Source organism: Sinohyriopsis cumingii, chromosome 14, assembly GCF_028554795.1.
Source record: "Sinohyriopsis cumingii isolate HCF-2022 chromosome 14, ASM2855479v2, whole genome shotgun sequence".
NCBI classification, from domain to species: domain Eukaryota; kingdom Metazoa; phylum Mollusca; class Bivalvia; order Unionida; family Unionidae; genus Sinohyriopsis; species Sinohyriopsis cumingii.
Genome location: NC_142974.1, coordinates 323,610 through 344,353, shown reverse-complemented (window position 1 = coordinate 344,353; position 20,744 = coordinate 323,610). Strand labels below are relative to the sequence as shown.

The window sequence follows — 20,744 nt, the reverse complement described above, 5'->3', positions numbered from 1 at the left end:
GAAGCATCCCATACCATCCTGGGACCAAGGAGTTGTTTTCTAATTTTTACGGATTGAAAGAAGCATCCCATACCATCCTGGGACCAAGGAGTTGTTTTCTAATTTTTACGGATTGAAAGAAGCATCCCATACCATCCTGGGACCAAGGAGTTGTTTTCTAATTTTTACGGATTGAGAGAAGCATCCCATACCATCCTGGGACCAAGGAGTTGTTTTCTAATTTTTACGGATTGAGAGAAGCATCCCATACCATCCTGGGACCAAGGAGTTGTTTTCTAATTTTTACGGATTGAGAGAAGCATCCCATACCATCCTGGGACCAAGGAGTTGTTTTCTAATTTTTACGGATTGAGAGAAGCATCCCATACCATCCTGGGACCAAGGAGTTGTTTTCTAATTTTTACGGATTGAGAGAAGCATCCCATACCATCCTGGGACCAAGGAGTTGTTTTCTAATTTTTACGGATTGAGAGAAGCATCCCATACCATCCTGGGACCAAGGAGTTGTTTTCTAATTTTTACGGATTGAGAGAAGCATCCCATACCATCCTGGGACCAAGGAGTTGTTTTCTAATTTTTACGGATTGAGAGAAGCATCCCATACCATCCTGGGACCAAGGAGTTGTTTTCTAATTTTTACGGATTGAGAGAAGCATCCCATACCATCCTGGGACCAAGGAGTTGTTTTCTAATTTTTACGGATTGAGAGAAGCATCCCATACCATCCTGGGACCAAGGAGTTGTTTTCTAATTTTTACGGATTGAGAGAAGCATCCCATACCATCCTGGGACCAAGGAGTTGTTTTCTAATTTTTACGGATTGAGAGAAGCATCCCATACCATCCTGGGACCAAGGAGTTGTTTTCTAATTTTTACGGATTGAGAGAAGCATCCCATACCATCCTGGGACCAAGGAGTTGTTTTCTAATTTTTACGGATTGAGAGAAGCATCCCATACCATCCTGGGACCAAGGAGTTGTTTTCTAATTTTTACGGATTGAGAGAAGCATCCCATACCATCCTGGGACCAAGGAGTTGTTTTCTAATTTTTACGGATTGAGAGAAGCATCCCATACCATCCTGGGACCAAGGAGTTGTTTTCTAATTTTTACGGATTGAGAGAAGCATCCCATACCATCCTGGGACCAAGGAGTTGTTTTCTAATTTTTACGGATTGAGAGAAGCATCCCATACCATCCTGGGACCAAGGAGTTGTTTTCTAATTTTTACGGATTGAGAGAAGCATCCCATACCATCCTGGGACCAAGGAGTTGTTTTCTAATTTTTACGGATTGAGAGAAGCATCCCATACCATCCTGGGACCAAGGAGTTGTTTTCTAATTTTTACGGATTGAGAGAAGCATCCCATACCATCCTGGGACCAAGGAGTTGTTTTCTAATTTTTACGGATTGAGAGAAGCATCCCATACCATCCTGGGACCAAGGAGTTGTTTTCTAATTTTTACGGATTGAGAGAAGCATCCCATACCATCCTGGGACCAAGGAGTTGTTTTCTAATTTTTACGGATTGAGAGAAGCATCCCATACCATCCTGGGACCAAGGAGTTGTTTTCTAATTTTTACGGATTGAGAGAAGCATCCCATACCATCCTGGGACCAAGGAGTTGTTTTCTAATTTTTACGGATTGAGAGAAGCATCCCATACCATCCTGGGACCAAGGAGTTGTTTTCTAATTTTTACGGATTGAGAGAAGCATCCCATACCATCCTGGGACCAAGGAGTTGTTTTCTAATTTTTACGGATTGAGAGAAGCATCCCATACCATCCTGGGACCAAGGAGTTGTTTTCTAATTTTTACGGATTGAGAGAAGCATCCCATACCATCCTGGGACCAAGGAGTTGTTTTCTAATTTTTACGGATTGAGAGAAGCATCCCATACCATCCTGGGACCAAGGAGTTGTTTTCTAATTTTTACGGATTGAGAGAAGCATCCCATACCATCCTGGGACCAAGGAGTTGTTTTCTAATTTTTACGGATTGAGAGAAGCATCCCATACCATCCTGGGACCAAGGAGTTGTTTTCTAATTTTTACGGATTGAGAGAAGCATCCCATACCATCCTGGGACCAAGGAGTTGTTTTCTAATTTTTACGGATTGAGAGAAGCATCCCATACCATCCTGGGACCAAGGAGTTGTTTTCTAATTTTTACGGATTGAGAGAAGCATCCCATACCATCCTGGGACCAAGGAGTTGTTTTCTAATTTTTACGGATTGAGAGAAGCATCCCATACCATCCTGGGATCAATAAGTCTTATTCTACAAAGTTTCCCTGTTGTGTCTTGGAACCATCCTGACTGCCCCCCCCCCCCCCCCCGCCCGGCCCCGTGACATTACTTTTCACCGATATCTGAGATCATGGAGATGAGATGGAAGGGTCTTTCCTCCTCCCCTTATAAGTAGATTGACTCTTTGCAAAGTCCCAAACTTCATGAATCTGATTAAAATCATATCTCCACTGTCCTACATGAAGATCTGATAGTGACCACTTCGGGGTCTTGTTCTGGTGAACTTTGAATTAGCCTGTGGAAATGCAGCTTTCAAAATCTGAAAGTGATTCAAATTGTTATGCTCTTCAGCTACATTGCTCAGTGTCCCAAAAGGAAAGATATAAGCCTTCATCTGACTGGCTAATAAAATTAGTGGTTATGGTAATAGCATAAGTCACCAAAACATGACACTAAGCAAATGCTTTCAAACTTCGCATAGGATAGTGGAACTGATTTTAATCTGATTGCAATCTTCATCAGACCAATGACAGAAAAACAGAAATCCGTTTGTGCATATTCATTGCACACCCTCACATGGGGTGTGTCCCACTGGATTTTTGTTTATGCAGGCCCATCCCACTATTCCACACCCACTTACACTTCACACCTAAATGAAAAATATAACAGAAATATTTTACATAACAGTTTGCTCAAAAAAGGAAATAAAAATCCTGAACTAAGAAAAGCTTACCCATCACCAGAATCTTATTTAATTTGAGCACCACTCGACTAACAAGGTGCAATTTAACCTATAATCTATTAAGAAAACTTAGAATAACACTGAAATAGGAAAGGACTGAGAGCACTATGACTTGATCAATATGGATAAAAAAAGTGAATTGCCAAAACCAGTTCTTGGAATGTGAACAAAGGTAAAATGTCCACAGATTTAATTTGCAATTGTCTGATGCATACATTTATCCAAGTAATCTGCATGGGTCTATGATAAGCAGTTAGACTGGGAACGAGTTTATTGCTCTGTTTAAGATGTCCTGGAAGTTTACAGCTTATAGGAGGATGGAAGTACAAGCTTGTATGAGAGCACTTTGGTCCTAGTAGAGATAAGCAAGGCAACAGTGCCAGGCAATGATTACTGTGATTAAATTGTTCCCTACTTTAACCTTTCACATGTTCACATGTGGTTATTTGTAAGATGAATATAAATCAATGAATGAGAAGATCTTACCTGCTGACAATGGTAACAGATCCAATTAAACGCTGGAACATTTTCGGCCAAGGGATGAAAAACCTTTGCAGATAGAAGATCTTTCTTTCCTTGAAGTATCCAGCGTCGAGCATTAGGTTGATCTGGGGCAGGAAGATTGGGACTCGAACTTCGACATGCCCGATGTTTTCTTGTATGTGCCTGGTAGAAAGTATGTTGTTGTTCACTGTGTTGTTGCCTATATTGTTCACTTCTTATATTAACTCTTCTGCCAAGATCCTCATACACTGTTCCTGTAAAGACATTCCTTCTCTCAAAGTTGTTAGTATTGATGCTTACGTCATCTAGTGATTGTCCACTGTCTAATCTCGACACAACTTCTCCAATATACATAAATACTCTAGTACAGTAGTGTTCCTGTCCAATATTCCTGTCTGGATGCCACTTCAGCATAAGACGTCTCAAAATGCGAGAGCGCTCTTCTGTTGGTAGACTCCAAGCTTCCCGAAGAATATTCGTGATTTGGTGACAAATGTCATCAAAGGGGAGAGATCCAACAGTCACATTATCGGCTGGTAACAGATCTTGCGTTGTTGTGTCTGGCTTTCGTTCAAATTTAAATAACGTGTACCCATATACACTAATGTGTTCTCTTGCAGGATATCCAATGTCGATCAAGTACTGCTGTTTTATTCGAAATGTACCTGGTTCTTCTGATTGCAATGGACAAATAATGTGAACATAGATGTAGACAGGTTCAGCATTATCTGATGCACCAATGTCATCTTCAAGTTCGTATGCTAAAGAATGATATTCATATCTTTGGAATTCTGAAAACCCTTGCTCAAGGAAAGGATGAAATTCTTTTGGAACGTATGTCCCAGGAGGAGGGAATACAGAGCGTGACAAACCTTGAGGACGATCAAATGGATCAATACGATGTTTATCAAGAATTTTATCTATGCTTCTGTTTCCTTTGTAGCAATTCAACATATCACACAATTCTTCAAACCTTGTCATGATTATTTCAAGTGAGTGCTCAATACAATTTCTGATCATCGTAATTATTTTTGGCTGAACCATATTAAAAAAGTGTTCATCATTCGTTTCATTTTCATCATCCGACTGAAAATACATAGTATAATGAACTGTATTTTCAACAGTTTCCTGCTCAATGAAACACATTCCTGGTTCCTTAGAAGACTGTGTTCTTTGCCCATCCAATATTAAATACGTGTATAGCCCAATGACTTCTCGTACTCCTAAACTTTGTATTTGATCATAAATTTTTTCCTCATCATCCCTTGTAAACTGCTTGTACTGTTCATTTTTCACATGCTTTACAAGCCTCATCATACCATGCAGAAAATCTGTGGAATGAAGAAACTGTTCTATGTTCTCAGCATTTTTGCTTTCCAATATAGTAATCTCAGATTTGTCCATCTCTTCCACTGCAATTTCTGACAGCAGTCTAGGACGACAACATTCTGGAAGAGCATTCACAACTGGTCGTGGATCAAAGACATCTATCTTAAGTTCAGGGAATCCAACGAAGAAATCCAAATTACATTCTACCAGTCTCTCTTCAGCCGATTTTAAATCTGATACTATCAAACTCCTTGCATCCTTTAGTATTAATTCCCGGTTGGGAAGATACAGGGTGCCAACTTCTAAATCCTTTTGTTTATATGCCATTCTTGTCAGCAGTTTCACAAGGTTTGCAATGGCTGTCTTCACAATTACAACCTCATTAGGTAAAAGCTTTGTATTAGGCTCTTTCTGTTGCCGATATATCGATTCCAAAACCATGAAATAATGGTTACATGTCACCTTTTTTGCAGCACCCAAATAAATAAAAAGGTCATGGTATTTCCCATAATATGAAGGAGCCCTACACAAGTAGGGTTCAACTGTATCTTCTTCGTTTAAATCTATAACAATGTTGCTGACAGGCAGAAGAATGCGATTGTCTGGGATCAATACCACAGGAGTATGTTTTAGTCTTCCTTTCATTTCAGGATACGAGTTTTTATGTTGGAACAAGTAGGCATAAACACGTTCCAAAATGGTTTTTAACAGCTCCATATTGAACATTTCCTGATCCCGTCCTGACAGAGCCTTCTTTTGAGTATCACAAATGTTTTGACAATGTGCAACAACCCTATCAATTGGTGGTTTTGAGTACACACCTAACTTTGGTGACAGATCTCTCCAACCCTCTGATTCTGTACCAATCCACAATGGAAGCAGTGGTACGCTTGTCCAGCATAATCTTTCAAAGGAAGCCGATATGGACCCTGAAAAGCAGATAAGACTTGCAGAATCAGAATACTGGCTGCATATGGATAACAGTTCCTTTGAGACAATGTGCACTGGAATAAATTTTATTCTTGCTAATGTTTCATATGTGTTCTTTCTGAACGTTGAAGTATATGAGTTAAATAAAAATTCAATGAGAACTCTACACTTGTCCATGACAGTTTCTGTAACACAAATGGCACCTTCCCAAGCTAATTGTTCTGCAAACTCAACAAATTTGTCTTCTGTGACTTCTGTCCTTAATCCAACAAGTTTCATAAAACTGTTCCAAAAGAAAGCATTAAAAGGTTCAGGGGGGAAGTCACCCTCATCACACATACAGGAGAAAACAGAATGAAAAGGATCGTAAAAGTCTGATGCATGCTTCAAACCATCAGCTGTCGAAATAAATGCAGTCAATTTCAGAACTTGTATTAATTTTGTTTGCTTGTCATTGAAAGTCATATGGTAATATGATTTTTGCAGAAGCATTTCGTTGATGTACACCAAATGTTGGATGTGATGGCACTGAGGAAGAGCATCAAATCTAGGTAGGATTTTGGAACAATAGATGTCTATTGTATATGAATTTGTGCATCCCAATATCTTGTGAAGTTCGTCGAGTTCTGAATTCTGTCGAAGAAGAATATGTCCCGTATTTGTTGCCCATTCACCAATACCACCTGTCGGCATTCCTACCGGGATGACAAGCACTTCTCTATCCTCATCAAGACTTGTAGCAGTCCCCTGTTGTGTGATATGCAAAGGCAATGCTTTAATACGATCACGTATCCACCATTCTTCTGCATGCTTTTTGAGTTTAACAATATGTCTAGAGAAGAACACAAGAATGGAATTGCACTGCTGAACTGTCAAATTTGTATTTCTGATTTTTTCTTTGTGGTAATACAAGCAATTAAGAAGTTTTAGTGGTTTTCTATTAGATGCCACCAAAGTGGTCAACATACTTGCTAAATATGCAAATCGATGTTCACTAAATATACTTGTGTCAATTCTTGGAAGCTTCAGACTTTCAAAAGCACTTCTGAGGTCCGATTTCACCTCAAAGGAGCACAAATCAACAACTGTGAACCGTTGATTAATAGGCTTCAAAAGAAAGGTGTCTTGATCATTATGTTTCACTGGCAGAAAGCTCCACTGTTCTAGCGTTTTCACATTTTGCTTTAAAACACTATGATCAATACTCGCCAATCCAAAATCGGAATATTTCACAGATCTTTCGTACAGAAATTCCCAGAGCCGGACAATCCAAACATGGTTTGGAACACTGTCTGATAACTTGCTGCAAAGTAGATCTGTTCCAGCTTTATATAGTTCAGGTGATACTGTTGATGGCAACAGTTGTTCAAGCTTTTGAACACTGAGCTCACATAAAACTCCACTATCTATGAAATTCTTAGAATGGCATGTAGCAATCAGTTTGTGATGCAAAAAATGTTCAGAGGAGCACCTAAATAGATCCCAGAAGTTCGAGATAATAATGGGTCGGTTTGATAAAAATAATCTTAAAACTTCATCATTCGTGATAAGAAGAGGTAGCTGGTCAACTTCTTCGGTGAAATTTGGCATACCCTCTAGATACTGTATTACCATTCGTACCCTGTCAGCAGTACCTAGTCTTGTGCTTGAGATTGGTACATTTATTTGCAACCTGCATCTGTCTTGTTCTATTGAATGGTGTGACTTAAGAAATTTTGCAACAGCATTGGGGCTAACTTCTTCAATTTGACTTCCTGAGCCCTGTATTGATTTCTTAATTTCTAAAGGAGAATCAACAAGTTTCATTCCTAATCCTTTCAGAATACCCGCTAACTGAGGTCTCAATTCATGAAAATATGCTGGAAATAGGTTCCCTGATTTCTGTAAGGCTACCCAGTCTAACCGTGTCTCCTTAATGCAGCCAACTGACTGAGAGTTAACTATTGATTTTTGCACAACTGGGAAAAGTTCCACCTCATCCTCTATCATCAAATGATACAAGAATTGTACAATGGCCTTCCAGTTGTCATCTTTGGCCAGGTACAGCAATGGAAACTGCGAATGAAAGGCTTCTAATAATCTATGAATAATTTTATTGGACCTTTCATGTTTGTCTCCAAATATGTGCTGCTTCAAAAACAACAAAGCTGAAATGTAAGCTGGTGATACAATAGCTTGAAAAAGAGAATGGTTCCAATCACGACGATAGCCCTTATCTTCATTCCACAGTGATCGTCTTGCTTCATGGTCTAAAACAAAATGTCCATTTACGTGGCATGGTAATCCAGTTCTCAATGGTAAAGGTAGAAAGCAGAAAGCTCTGCCATTTGCAGATGCTGGCATAATTTGTTCTCTCTTATATACTGTATGAAAAGGATCATTGTTTTTATCTGATTGTTGGCATACTCTTTCCATGTTTGGAATAACAACTGCCACACCGCATAAAGGAAGCTGACCTAGATTTTTATTTTCCAGAGCATGCTTTACTGTACTTGGAAGTTTGAATCCCTCCTTGAATCCTATTCTTTGGACTACATAAAAGGATTTGGATATCAATTTTCCATCTGTCACAGCCACTGTATAACCAATCTCCTTGGATGACATATTTATGATACTTGTTCTGTCTTGTTTGTATTGACTGGAAACTTCTCGAACAAACTGAAAAAATTCATCTCTCTTCCTCCTGTCCTCATCTGACATTGTTACTTCCACTCTATATTCTTCTACAAGTTTTCCAGAGGAAATATTGGACACGATTATCTTGGACACATGTTTTACAAAAAGAAGTGCATCAAAGACATCATCACGGAACTTCCATAATATTTTATTGACTTCTTCCTCATCCACTTGCTTTGATGATATATGTGTTGTATTTGGTGTCTTCCTATTCCTGAGTGGGAATCGAAACATTGTACCCAAATTTGCTTTGAAGAAGGTTTCCTCCAGATAACCTGTTAATACATCAGGGCAATTGTTTCTGATTTTATCAACTACACACATCACTCCAGGGTTCTGTTCATTCACTTTGGGTAGATACTGACATGTAGGGTCGAACACACACAATATTTCCCCATTCTGAAGTTCAGGACCCTTTGTAAGAAATGATGGTGCATCAGTCAAGTGGTATACTGCATTGAACCCAACTCCATATTGACCAGTTTTTAACGGGTCCTCACGCTTGCTTCCAAGGCCCAACTCATGTATGCCCTGTATATCTTTTGGTGTGAAGGCACTATTATTAAACACACACAGAGCCGGACCTTGTAGAGGCTCAAACCTCTGATCAAATATCTTCCTACATCCATGTGTTCGAAAGTCCTTAATGAAATGTATCTCAGATGCTTGTGCATCATCAGCATTTTGTAACAACTCCTTCAATATTCCATCATCACATGGATACGCAGACAGAATTCCTCTTAGTCGGGTAACTAGCTTTTCTTTCTGTCCACTTGGGATGAGGTACGAAAAGTCATCAAAGCATTTTCTTTGTTTTGTTTTCACACCCAATGCTAGAGCCAGACTGGGTGATATAGTGCGATGTACTGTTTTTGTATCTGGACCAGTCTCAAATTCACTGTCGTCAAGGCATAAAGAGTTTGTTTCTCTTAATATTCCATCTGAATCTGGAGCTACTATGTCAGTTAAAAGGGATTTATCAATACCTGCATATTCAATACCTTTATGCTCCATTGAATTTTGTAGTGCTGATAGCAACTGATGAACAAGTTCAATGTCCTCATCTGATAATGGTATTAGTCCCAATTGCCTCTTCTGATCTCCAATGACCCTCACAATATCTTCAACATCAAAATGTTCTTTAACCCCCATTGCTATCCACAAGTGCTTATATCTTGCCAAGTCTGTCTTTGCAAGACTATGAAGAATAGGTGAACAGTTATGTTTTAAATTAAAGGCAATTCTTGAGGAATCTATTATTTGATCTGCAAGTAAGATGACATTTTTGTTTGACAGATCCCGAAAACAGGCTTTTCTCAATTCCTCTGAATTTTCACACTGCATATCCAGAAATGAATAGATCTCATGCAGAACTGCTTGGCAATGCTTAATTGTATCATTTGATTGATTCTGTTTGTATTCTTGTGCAACCATTTTCAACTGCTGTACCACTGTTTCATATGGAACATTGCTCTTTCTTGATCCTTGGAAACTAAAGAGTTTGTAGACATCTCTAAACTGGATTCTTGACTCAACAACAAAAACAGATTTTTCATCGAAGACTAGTTCTACGCAGCCTACCAGTTTTTCAGTGCCTTGTGCAAACAGATGTGCAGGGGAAGCAAGTCTGATTTTTTTAGAAGGATGATTTCTGTGACATGTATTCGTAATTGGATGTGTAACTGTGTGTCCTTTCCAGGAAAATTGCCAATTTGATGGTTTCTGAAGAACAGGCAAAAATGTGATACTTCTAAGTGCTTGAAGATGGTTCTGATTCTTCTCAAGTTCTCTTTGAACATTATATTCACAGAGATATTTCAAAATCTTAGAGCAACGCTCAATTGCACATTGTCCACACATCTGTGCCAACTGTAAGACAGACTGACACCTGTCCTGAAGTAAAGTGAAAGGCAGGTAATGATCCATCATTCCTAAACCAACAAGAAGTTCAGTAATTTGTTTTTGCCTAAAGGTATTTTTACCTCTTGGAAATACCTCATCATTATCACTAAACATATCACTCAGTTTGCCAAGCGGGTTAACCAGATCTATAGGACATTTAAGGGCACCATTGGGTTCAGATGGAATGCATCTTGTACTGGAAAGAGCCTTTTTCACTGCTTCATTTTCAAACCCAAGAAAGTGAATAAGAATTTTATCCCTCTTGTTGATATTTGCCTCTGACTGGCTCCAAAATTCGTTCTCTATGTTTGGAAGAAAAACACTTAGGAAAAATTGTTCTTTGGACACAATTCTTTCTCTCAACTCATTTGGGTAATAGACTCTGAGATTTTCCATTACATGGCATGGCAATTCCATGACAACTGAACTCGCTCCAGAATAAAATGTTAGCAATGTTTCAAATACTGCTTCTCCTATGTTCTTGTCATTTCGAAGTGTTGGATCCAGAAATATACACTTGTCGAAGCTCTCCCAATGTAACTTTCGGCGAAATAATCTCGATTTTAGTTCTACTAATTTCTTTAAGAAATGCTGTCTGACAGGTAGGTCAGTGTTCTGGCATTTCAAAGGCCACAGGGAGTAGTACTGATATTCTGGTGCAGGACTATGTTCCCTGATACCTTCAAGCAAGTATAAATATGCATTTATTATTGCATCTTGAATCAAAGCCTTATTCCAGCTGCTGCATTGAAGCTTTTTGTCATCTTCGGTCGATGTCATCAGTTGCCGGCGGTCTGATGTCACAGCAAAACACCCATTGATGTGCACTGGTAAATCGTACGAGATAGGAAGCGGTAAGAAACAGAACAAATGGCCATTTTTATAAAAGCCAAATGGCAAATCCTTTAGCTGCAATGGGCAGAACTGATTCGCTTGCATTTCAAATGGCAAAGCAACTGCGCCAAGAGGGAGCGCCCCAACAACATCTCTAAATATTTTTTTAACTGATTCATCTGTCCCTGTAGCCCAAGAAATAAGCCATGAAACACTTACTGACATACCAGCCTGTTTTTTCAATGATGGCAGAATATAACCAGCATTCTGTTCTATTGTTTCCTTGATGACAATTTTTTGCAGCCTTTTTAGTGGATGGGAACTCAAATCACTTGTTGATTTCAATCTTGACACATGCGAAAGAATTGTTTCCTCATTTGAATCTTGTGGTTGCATTTGAAAATGTTCCTTGGTTATTGAAAATATCACTTTAGCTTCTTTTGGATCTTTGCACTCTGCAGGTAGATGTAAGATTTTTATCTCCTGGATATGTTGCGTGAACAACAATAAATTTCCAGCGGATTGTACTGTCATATGCAAGAGATCCTGACATTCCTTTTTAGAATAACTCTTCTTACTTATTTCACTTCTTTCAGCCTGGGATGCAGTTCGAAGTGGAAAACGAAAGAGTGTACCCTCAAAAGCACATGATGTATTGCATCCAAAGACATTTTGGAATGGCTTAAACTGATTTTTAAGCCTCTTCATCATTTTCAGATTTTTCATCTTTGCAAAGTCTATTCTCATACCTGGACTTGAGCCAGGTAAGGCTTTTCCAAGGTGAGATTTGTGCGGATCCAAAATAACTATATTACTGCCACTGATAAAGCTGGGTACATCAGTCAGATTATAAACAGAACAAAATCCTAAACCAAACTTTCCAATTTTTTCCAGTTCAGCTTCTTTTGTTGCTCCATTCAACTTAGTGATGTTTTTGAAGTCTTTCTCTTGGAATCTGGCATCATTGTATGCCCAGAAGGCTGGACCTTGACATTCTGCCATACCTTCATCCAAAAGATTGATTTTTGCATCCTCATTTTCTCTCTCATCATACAGAAAATATACAGTCTTTGCTCCTGCATCATCAGCATTCTGCACAATTTCTTTTGGCACTGAAAATCCATCTTGATATCCCTCTTTAAGCAGACGACGTAATCTTGTAGTAAGTAATTCTTGCTGACCCCATTCCTCTATAGCAAGTTCCTCAGTGTCTGATAGAAGCTGTTGGGTCAGAGATTTTACACCCAACTCTTCAGCTGTCATGTTTGATACATCTTCATGAACATAGAATATGTCTGTTTCTTCATCGTCTTCTGTCATGTCTCGGAGCCATTGTGCATTACAATATGTGCACTCTGGTCCCGGTTTCAGGGTTAAAGTTGACTCATTGCCACAGTGAATGGGGAACAGGATCCTGTCTAACTGGTCTTGTAGCTTGCCCTTTTCCTGTCTCAGTCTGTTGAGAATGCTGATCAATACTGACAAATCTTTCTTCACGTCATCTTGAGAATGTTTTCCAGATGCATATTTGTCTTTGATTTGAACTTGTATCTTCAGAAAAACATCAACATTCTGTTCCTTGTTGCATCCTAAACCTAGAAAGAAAGAACGCAACCTTTTAAACTCCTCTGGAAGTTTATATAAATAAGGACTAAGGTCAAGGTCATTTCTCTTTGTGTCAAGGAAAATCTCTTGTGGCACAGAAAATCCATCTCCTCTCCAAATACAACCATTTTTAACGAGAGTTTTGAAGTTTTCATCCACCAGTAAGTCATGAATGCTGTATTTACTGAGCTCCTGGTATATTTTGTTTAACACTGGCAAGAGTTCTGGTTTATAACTAATTTCATACACATTGATCAGCAATGTCAACTGTTCCAAAACTTTATCTTGGGGTGGGTTACGGTTCCATCCAAATGCTTCTGACAACTCCTTGCTCTGGCAGTCAATTAGTGGCATCGTTGACCCAACTAATGTAGAAAACTTTATCAGTCTTAATTCAGAAGGTCTACTTATTATGTCATGTTCTTGATACCATGGCAATACACTTGGAAAGCTTCGATCTTTTGATTTTGCATGTGGCATACACTTCATAAACATCAACTTTACCAACAGGGTATCTCGGTTCACATAGGCTTTTAGAAGTGATGGTTTCTGCTTCAAAACCTCTAGAAATTGATCTGCTTTCACAGGAGCTAGATGTCTTGCATTTTCATCGTTGCACCAGCTCTCCATAACCTGAGCTGTTTCATACAACTCTGTGGCAGACAAGTCATTGTACGTCTTTAAGCCAAGCATCTTTAAGGCTACAATATCTGCATCGGTTTGGAAACAGTTTTCCACTGGAAAGCGGTTTTCACCACAAAATAGTTTCTGCAACCGAGTATCCTTTGGGTCAAATAGATCTGCCGGTGAACAAACGGCATTTGTTATGTTTGACTCGAGAAAAGAAACACTGCTAGCCATTTTCAATATACTTTTGTCACTTGCAAATTCTCTGATATTTTGAATGAAGTATTGCATAAATGTTTGCTTCTCAGAAAATCCGTAGACTGCTCCTTGCATCATTTGTAAAGTCTCCATTATCAAACTTTTCCTATTCAATTCTATTGCCCCCAGTGCAAGAGCTAAGCGACATTCATCATAACTTCCAGTGATTATTGGTCGAGGAAACTTGACTGGAAAGTTTGCAACTGTGGTGAAAGTGGCAATCTCTTGAACTGATACATTCCTACTAATTGAACCACTCTCTGTAAATAATTTAAGGCACCTCACAAAAGTTTTGCTATTGGAAGCCCAGGATGTACAACCTGCCAGAAAATGGACAAATTCTTTCTTCAGTCCATCTTCACATGATCTATTGAAATTAGAAATGAGATTCTCCCTGTTTTGAGAGCGGTAAAGCTTGTCTAACAGCTGAATTATGTCATTAACTGTGGAATAATGTATGTACTGTAATATCTGTGATCTCTGAAGCCACTCTGGAAGGGATGGAAGTACTTTGATGGATAAAAGTTCCAAGCATCTGTAGACATCTTCATTCAAACTGGGTACATTCTGTATCTGTTTCACGATTAGAAAGTTTTTAAGTTGGTATAATTCCATTTCTTGCACATCTGACCAGGAGCCACATATAACCATAGGAATCAGTGACATGTGTTCAAAGCATCTCACATTATATTTATGTGAGAAAATATGTTCCCATACTGTCTGAATCCAGCTGCCAGTCAGAATTGAAAATGGCCTTACAGCTGGTGGACATTTGAGGCCAAGGTGCATTTGAATTACTGTCTCCAGCATGACTCGAAATTCTTCAGCGTTCATAAGCCGTATCTGGTATAAGCCTATAAAATAAAGACATCATCAGATTTAGCAAACAGCTTAATAATGCAGTAGCTCTTTCATGGATGGAGATAACGTAATTAATAAAGTTGCTTCCAAGAAAGCATTTTGCCAATAGTATTGTTTTTTTAATTTCAAAATTTGAATGAATGTTTCAAATCATATTTTTAATTGGTTGATGTCTTCAGAACATCACATAGATTCAAACTGTCATAAAAAAAAGAGAAAGTTTTTTCTGAGACTTAAACACTCTCTCGCCACCATTTTAAGTGTTGCAGGAAGAATTCAATATTTGCTTTGATATTTCTATAGTAATAATTGAAATATTGAAATATCAGTATGATGTTTTTACCAAGTCCATCAAACTAACTTTCATGCATAAAGAAAGATCTATAAAGTGAAAAGTTTACATGATGGTAATTTTCAAAAGACATGTGGGCTGCTACTTATTCTTTAACACGATCTTAAGTTAAAGTAAACATTTCCTAAAAACGTTCTGACATCAATGCCAATGTACCTGAATAAACATTAACTAAATCAACAAAATTCAGTGGTACATGACTATGTTGTGGCAATTTCTCTTTTATTAATGTTGACCTATAAGTTAGGACATGACTACTGCATGATACTGTGTGGAGTTTATACAATTATTGACATAGATTATTAATTCACAACTTGGTTAAGGAAACATACCATTCATTTACATTATCCCTTGTAACCATGGCAATGAGGGCAAAGGTTATGAATGAATATGACAGACATTGTCATGTTACAATAGGTAACCCTAAACTTGAGGCCAGGTGGACTGGTTTTTATCAGTGCTATGATATGAAACTGCCCACTCATAACATATAACTTGCTAAAGTTTTATTTATTTTCAATTGTTCAAATCGTAAATCACCCCTATACACAAGACAGAGATATTTTCCATTGAGGTAACCATGACAACAAGATATATGTGAAATTAAGGGACATAACTATGCATCTAATATAGACTTTTGTAAGTTTCATTACACTATATTCAGTAATTACAAATTCACACTTCAAACATGATATAGATTGTAAAATTTTAAAAATGACATTTCTTTGCTATGCCTATGACCTTGAGGCAGAAGGCATGACTGCAGCATAGAATCATTCAGCCATGACCTTGAGGCAGCAGGCATGACTGCAGCATAGAACCATTCAATCATGACATTTCCTTGGCAAGTATTCTTTAATATTAAATGCTGTACATTTGATATGAATACATTTAGTACCTTAGGTTTTAACTCTCCATAACCTTACCATTGAGGCAGGGAGTGTGCTATGGTACAAGAATTACTGTCCATAACCTTACCATTGAGACAGGGAGTGTGCTATGGTATATAATTACTGTCCATAACCTTACCATTGAGGCAGGGAGTGTGCTATGGTACATGAATCACTCTCCATAACCTTACCATTGAGGCAAGGAGTGTGCTATGGTATATGAATCACTCTCCATAACCTTAGCATTGAGGCAGGGAGTGTGCAATGGTATATGAATCACTCTCCATAACCTTACCATTGAGGCAGGGAGTGTGCTATGGTATATGAATCACTCTCCATAACCTTACCATTGAGGCAGGGAGTGTGCTATGGTATATGAATCACTCTCCATAACCTTACCATTGAGGCATGGAGTGTGCTATGGTATATGAATCACTCTCCATAACCTTACCATTGAGGCAGGGAGTATGCTATGGTACATGAATCACTCTCCATAACCTTACCATTGAGGCAGGGAGTATGCTATGGTATATGAATCACTCTCCATAACCTTACCATTGAGGCAGGGAGTGTGCTATGGTACATGAATCACTCTACATAACCTTACCATTGAGGCAGGGAGTGTGCTATGGTATATAATTACTCTCCATAACCTTACCATTGAGGCAGGGAGTGTGCTGTGGTATATGAATCACTGTCCATAACCTTACCATTGTGACAGGGAGTGTGCTGTGGTATATGAATCACTCTCCATAACCTTACCATTGAGGCAGGGAGTGTGCTATGGTACATGAATCACTCTCCATAACCTTACCATTGAGGCAGGGAGTGTGCTATGGTACATGAATCACTCTCCATAACCTTACCATTGAGGCAGGGAGTGTGCTATGGTATATGAATTACTGTCAATAACCTTACCATTGAGGCAGGGAGTATGCTATGGTACATGAATCACTCTCCATAACCTTACCATTGAGGCAGGGAGGGTGCTATGGTACATGAATCACTCTCCATAACCTTACCATTGAGGCAGGGAGTGTGCTATGGTACATAGTTCACACTCCATAACCTTACGATTGAGGCAGGGAGTGTGCTATGGTACATGAATCACTCTCCATAACCTTACCATTGAGGCAGGGAGTGTGCTATGGTACATAGTTCACACTCCATAACCTTACCATTGAGGCAGGGAGTGTGCTATGGTATATGAATTACTGTCCATAACCTTACCATTGAGGCAGGGAGTATGCTATGGTACATGAATCACTCTCCATAACCTTACCATTGAGGCAGGGAGTGTGCTATGGTACATGAATCACTCTCCATAACCTTACCATTGAGGCAGGGAGTGTGCTATAGTACATGAATCACTCTCCATAACCTTACCATTGAGGCAGGGAGTGTGCTATGGTATATGAATTACTGTCCATAACCTTACCATTGAGGCAGGGAGTGTGCTATGCTACATGGATCACACTCCATAACCTTACCATTGAGGCAGGGAGTGTGCTATGGTACATGAATCACTCTCCATAACCTTACCATTGAGGCAGGGAGTGTGCTATGGTATATGAATCACTCTCCATAACCTTACCATTGAGGCAGGGTGTATGCTATGGTACATGAATTACCGTCTAGTCATGATATACCTAAATGCAAAATTTAAAAGAAATATCTGTATTTTAAACCCCGTACAAAAATTTCTCATGGATTCTGTATGGAATACTATAGAAGAGATATGGACTGAAAAACTTATGGAATCAGACAATTTATTCCATATCAATTCCATAAGTACTTCACAGCAAGTGAAAATTCCATATGGAATAAAGTTGCAACTTTAATCCATAAGCACTTTTTCCATATGGAAAGCAGGCTCATGTATTATAGCATCATGGAAAATACTCTCTGAAGAATTAAGAACCTGACTATCTGATTCAAATAGAAATACTGGCGGCAGTTGAGTACATGTATGTCAGTGTAGCTGATGTGGAAGGAAAAATATATACTTATATAAATTTGAAGAAACACATGTATGTCAGTTTTCTTTAATTTATTTCCACAGATGTTTAAAAATAAAGACATGACCAAAAAAGTAGAGAAATTGTAAACATGATCAGAAAATTAAGATATGATAGTACAAGCACAGATGAATCTTTGGACTTGGAAAATTTGGTGCAAGGTGAATTTGGGGCTTGATATGATGTTTATTCTGAAAAGTAATTTTGTAGGCTTCCTATTAAAATATGATCTACAAAAATCATACCCTAGTGAAAATGTGACTTAAATTTCAGCAAAATCAATGAACATTTCTTGACATTCACTCAAATGTCCTTTTTCACTAAAATTATGGTATTTTAGGAGATTTTACCAAAGTTTCTGAAAATATCAGTGAAATTTTGTGATTGAAATTTCACTGACTGCCAACATTTCTGAAAATGTCAGTGGGAATTTGTGATTGAAATTTCAATGAGTAAAAATTCTAAATAATATAGTGATATTTTGTGATTGTAACATCACTGACATTTTAGCAAAAAATATCAATAAGATATAACAAAATTTATTTTTTGTTCCTTGTAAAATTTGAATTATTTTCAGCAACATTTATATTCCCTGTTTCCGATAGCTGTAATTGTATTGTTTATTCTGGGCACAATAACTTCTTTCTACATCTTTCTGTATTATATTTCTTTATCAAATTTTGTTATTGTTGTTGTTGTATTTTTTTAACTTAAGCAGGATTTAACTGCCCTCAAACAAGTTTTCTTGTTTTCTGTTTTAGATCTGAATTTTGCTTTTCTCCTGACCTGAATCTGATTTTCCTTGATACGGACCCTTTTTTAAATATTGTCTCCGAAACTTTTTATATAAAAAATAATGCTCTATTGGGTCCCATTCCGGAATGAGCTTTCTAATTAAGCATTTGTTCCATTTATTATTTAAAGGATGATCGTTGTAAAGAGCTTTCTGATTGGTCAAAATTTTGTACTTGCCCAATGAATCACTGCATAATGGAAAATGATGGAAATGCTAAACATGGTGATTCGAGCGGGATATGAGTCTGAATAACCATTTGAAAAATGTGCAGCAATGAGAATATCTTGAATGCAAAGTCAATGGAAACGTAATTGGTCAGTCTGTATGAAAATTGAGCGTCAGGACTAGCATTTTGCTTTTTGTACCATAAACAGCTCTACAGCAGTGGCTAACGTGCTAAATAAATAGGACAAGGAATTGAACCAGGATGATTTTGAAGTTATAGAAACTTCAAAAAGTTCAAAACACAGCTGATTGGATCATACTTAGAGTACCACGATCAGAGCACACCTCCCCACTGCTCTGTACCCTACACTGGCTATCCATTCGATCCAGAATCAAACACAAAATTTGTTCTCTGTGCTACATTTCACTGTCAGACTCCAGTCCAACATACCTATCTGACCTCACCCATGTGTACACACCAGCAAGATACTTAGCTCCTCTTCTGACAAGTGTATACTCATCATTCCCACTACGAAAACAAAGTCAAATGGACAGCGTTCTTTGGCATACCAGGGCCCAGCAATGTGGAATGAATTGCCCACTGAACTTAGACACAAAGACACAGTAATCACATTCAAGAATGCTCTCAAAACTCACTTATTTCGACTGCAAGAACAAACTTAAAGACCTAACAATGTTTCCTCCCTGAAATATTCTCAGCATGTTTTTTATTTTGTAATGCTTTTTCTGATTTCATGTTGTTTGTTTTTGTAATAATATTATTATGTTTCCTATTTTATAGGTGTTGTCTAATGTTGTAAAGCACTTAGAGCTGCTAAAGATTAGGCACTATACAAAGTCCTCATCATTATTATTATTATTATTATTATATAACTCAAAACTGATTAACTTCCAGGATGAATTTAAGCAGGACAACGTATAGATCACTGGTGGAAACTGTTGCAAAATACTCATGTCTATCAAAGCTCGTCATATCTTTGTGGAATATTCTCGGCCCACACATAGAATCATCGTTCAATATTGTGAGGCATTATTGTGTATATTATCAAAATATTCTAGGTGTGTTGGAATTCAGTGTAAAATAAGGGTACTTATATCATGATAAATGTTTGTCACGGCTGCTTATGGAACAAGAGACCACAACAACATGGTTTGTTCATTAATCAAAAATCTGTAATTTTGCATTATTTTCACAGTTGAACTTTTCAATGAAGATTAATATTTTATATTTTATATATGTTTATGTGTTCACAGATGCCTGTGCATATATTCCAGGCTTGATACTTTGATTTTTAAAATCACTTAATTATTTAGTGTCAAGCCAGATTCTTCACATCATTTTGTATATACTGTAAATATTGTACATAACAGACAGAAGACCTCAAGGTAGATTAGTTCTGTAATTAATTAAGTTAATTTCTCCAAATAAAGTCATTATTATTATTACTATTATTAACTCCCATATCTCTTGCCTTGGATGTCATATAATTACAACATCTATATATAAAAAAATCATGCAAACTTAATATCACCTTGGTTAATATAAAAGTCCTGTTTAATTCATATTTATTATTAATCCGAAACCTGAAATGTTTGAAAAACTTCTGAAACTTCAGTAAAATACTATATAATGATCAAAGTTTTAGTGAAATCTCACAAACATTTTAGTCAAATATTTGTGAAATCTCACCAGATTTTTCAGAGAAATGAGACAGACTTAATCATGGATTAGGCTTTATATGTGAGAAAGAAAATGAGGGCAAGAAAAACCTAAATCTTATTGGATAATGTCTGTCAAAATAAAATCTATGATCCATTTTAAAAATTAAAGTGAATAATTATCATTGATTCCCAATAATGTCTAAGAATCATTAGGCAGTTTAATATAAATCTGAAGCAGATTTTTTTTTAATGGTTTAGACAGTAAGCACTTTAAAAAAACCCGTTGGAAATCCACCTTAAATATGATTGGAAAATTTTGTAC

The 20,744-nt window shown here is 37.6% G+C and overlaps 1 protein-coding gene across 1 annotated transcript in view; it reads right to left on the bottom strand.

The window, feature by feature from the left end:
• The window catches only part of LOC149783066 (sacsin-like), a 65,686-nt gene that overhangs the window by 14,754 nt on the left and 30,188 nt on the right, over positions 1-20,744 (bottom strand). Inside the window, exon 7 of the mRNA XM_089933340.1 lies at positions 3,479-14,511. Coding sequence (XP_089789466.1) covers positions 3,479-14,511 — 11,033 coding nt within the window. The remainder of the gene's footprint in view (positions 1-3,478; positions 14,512-20,744) is intronic.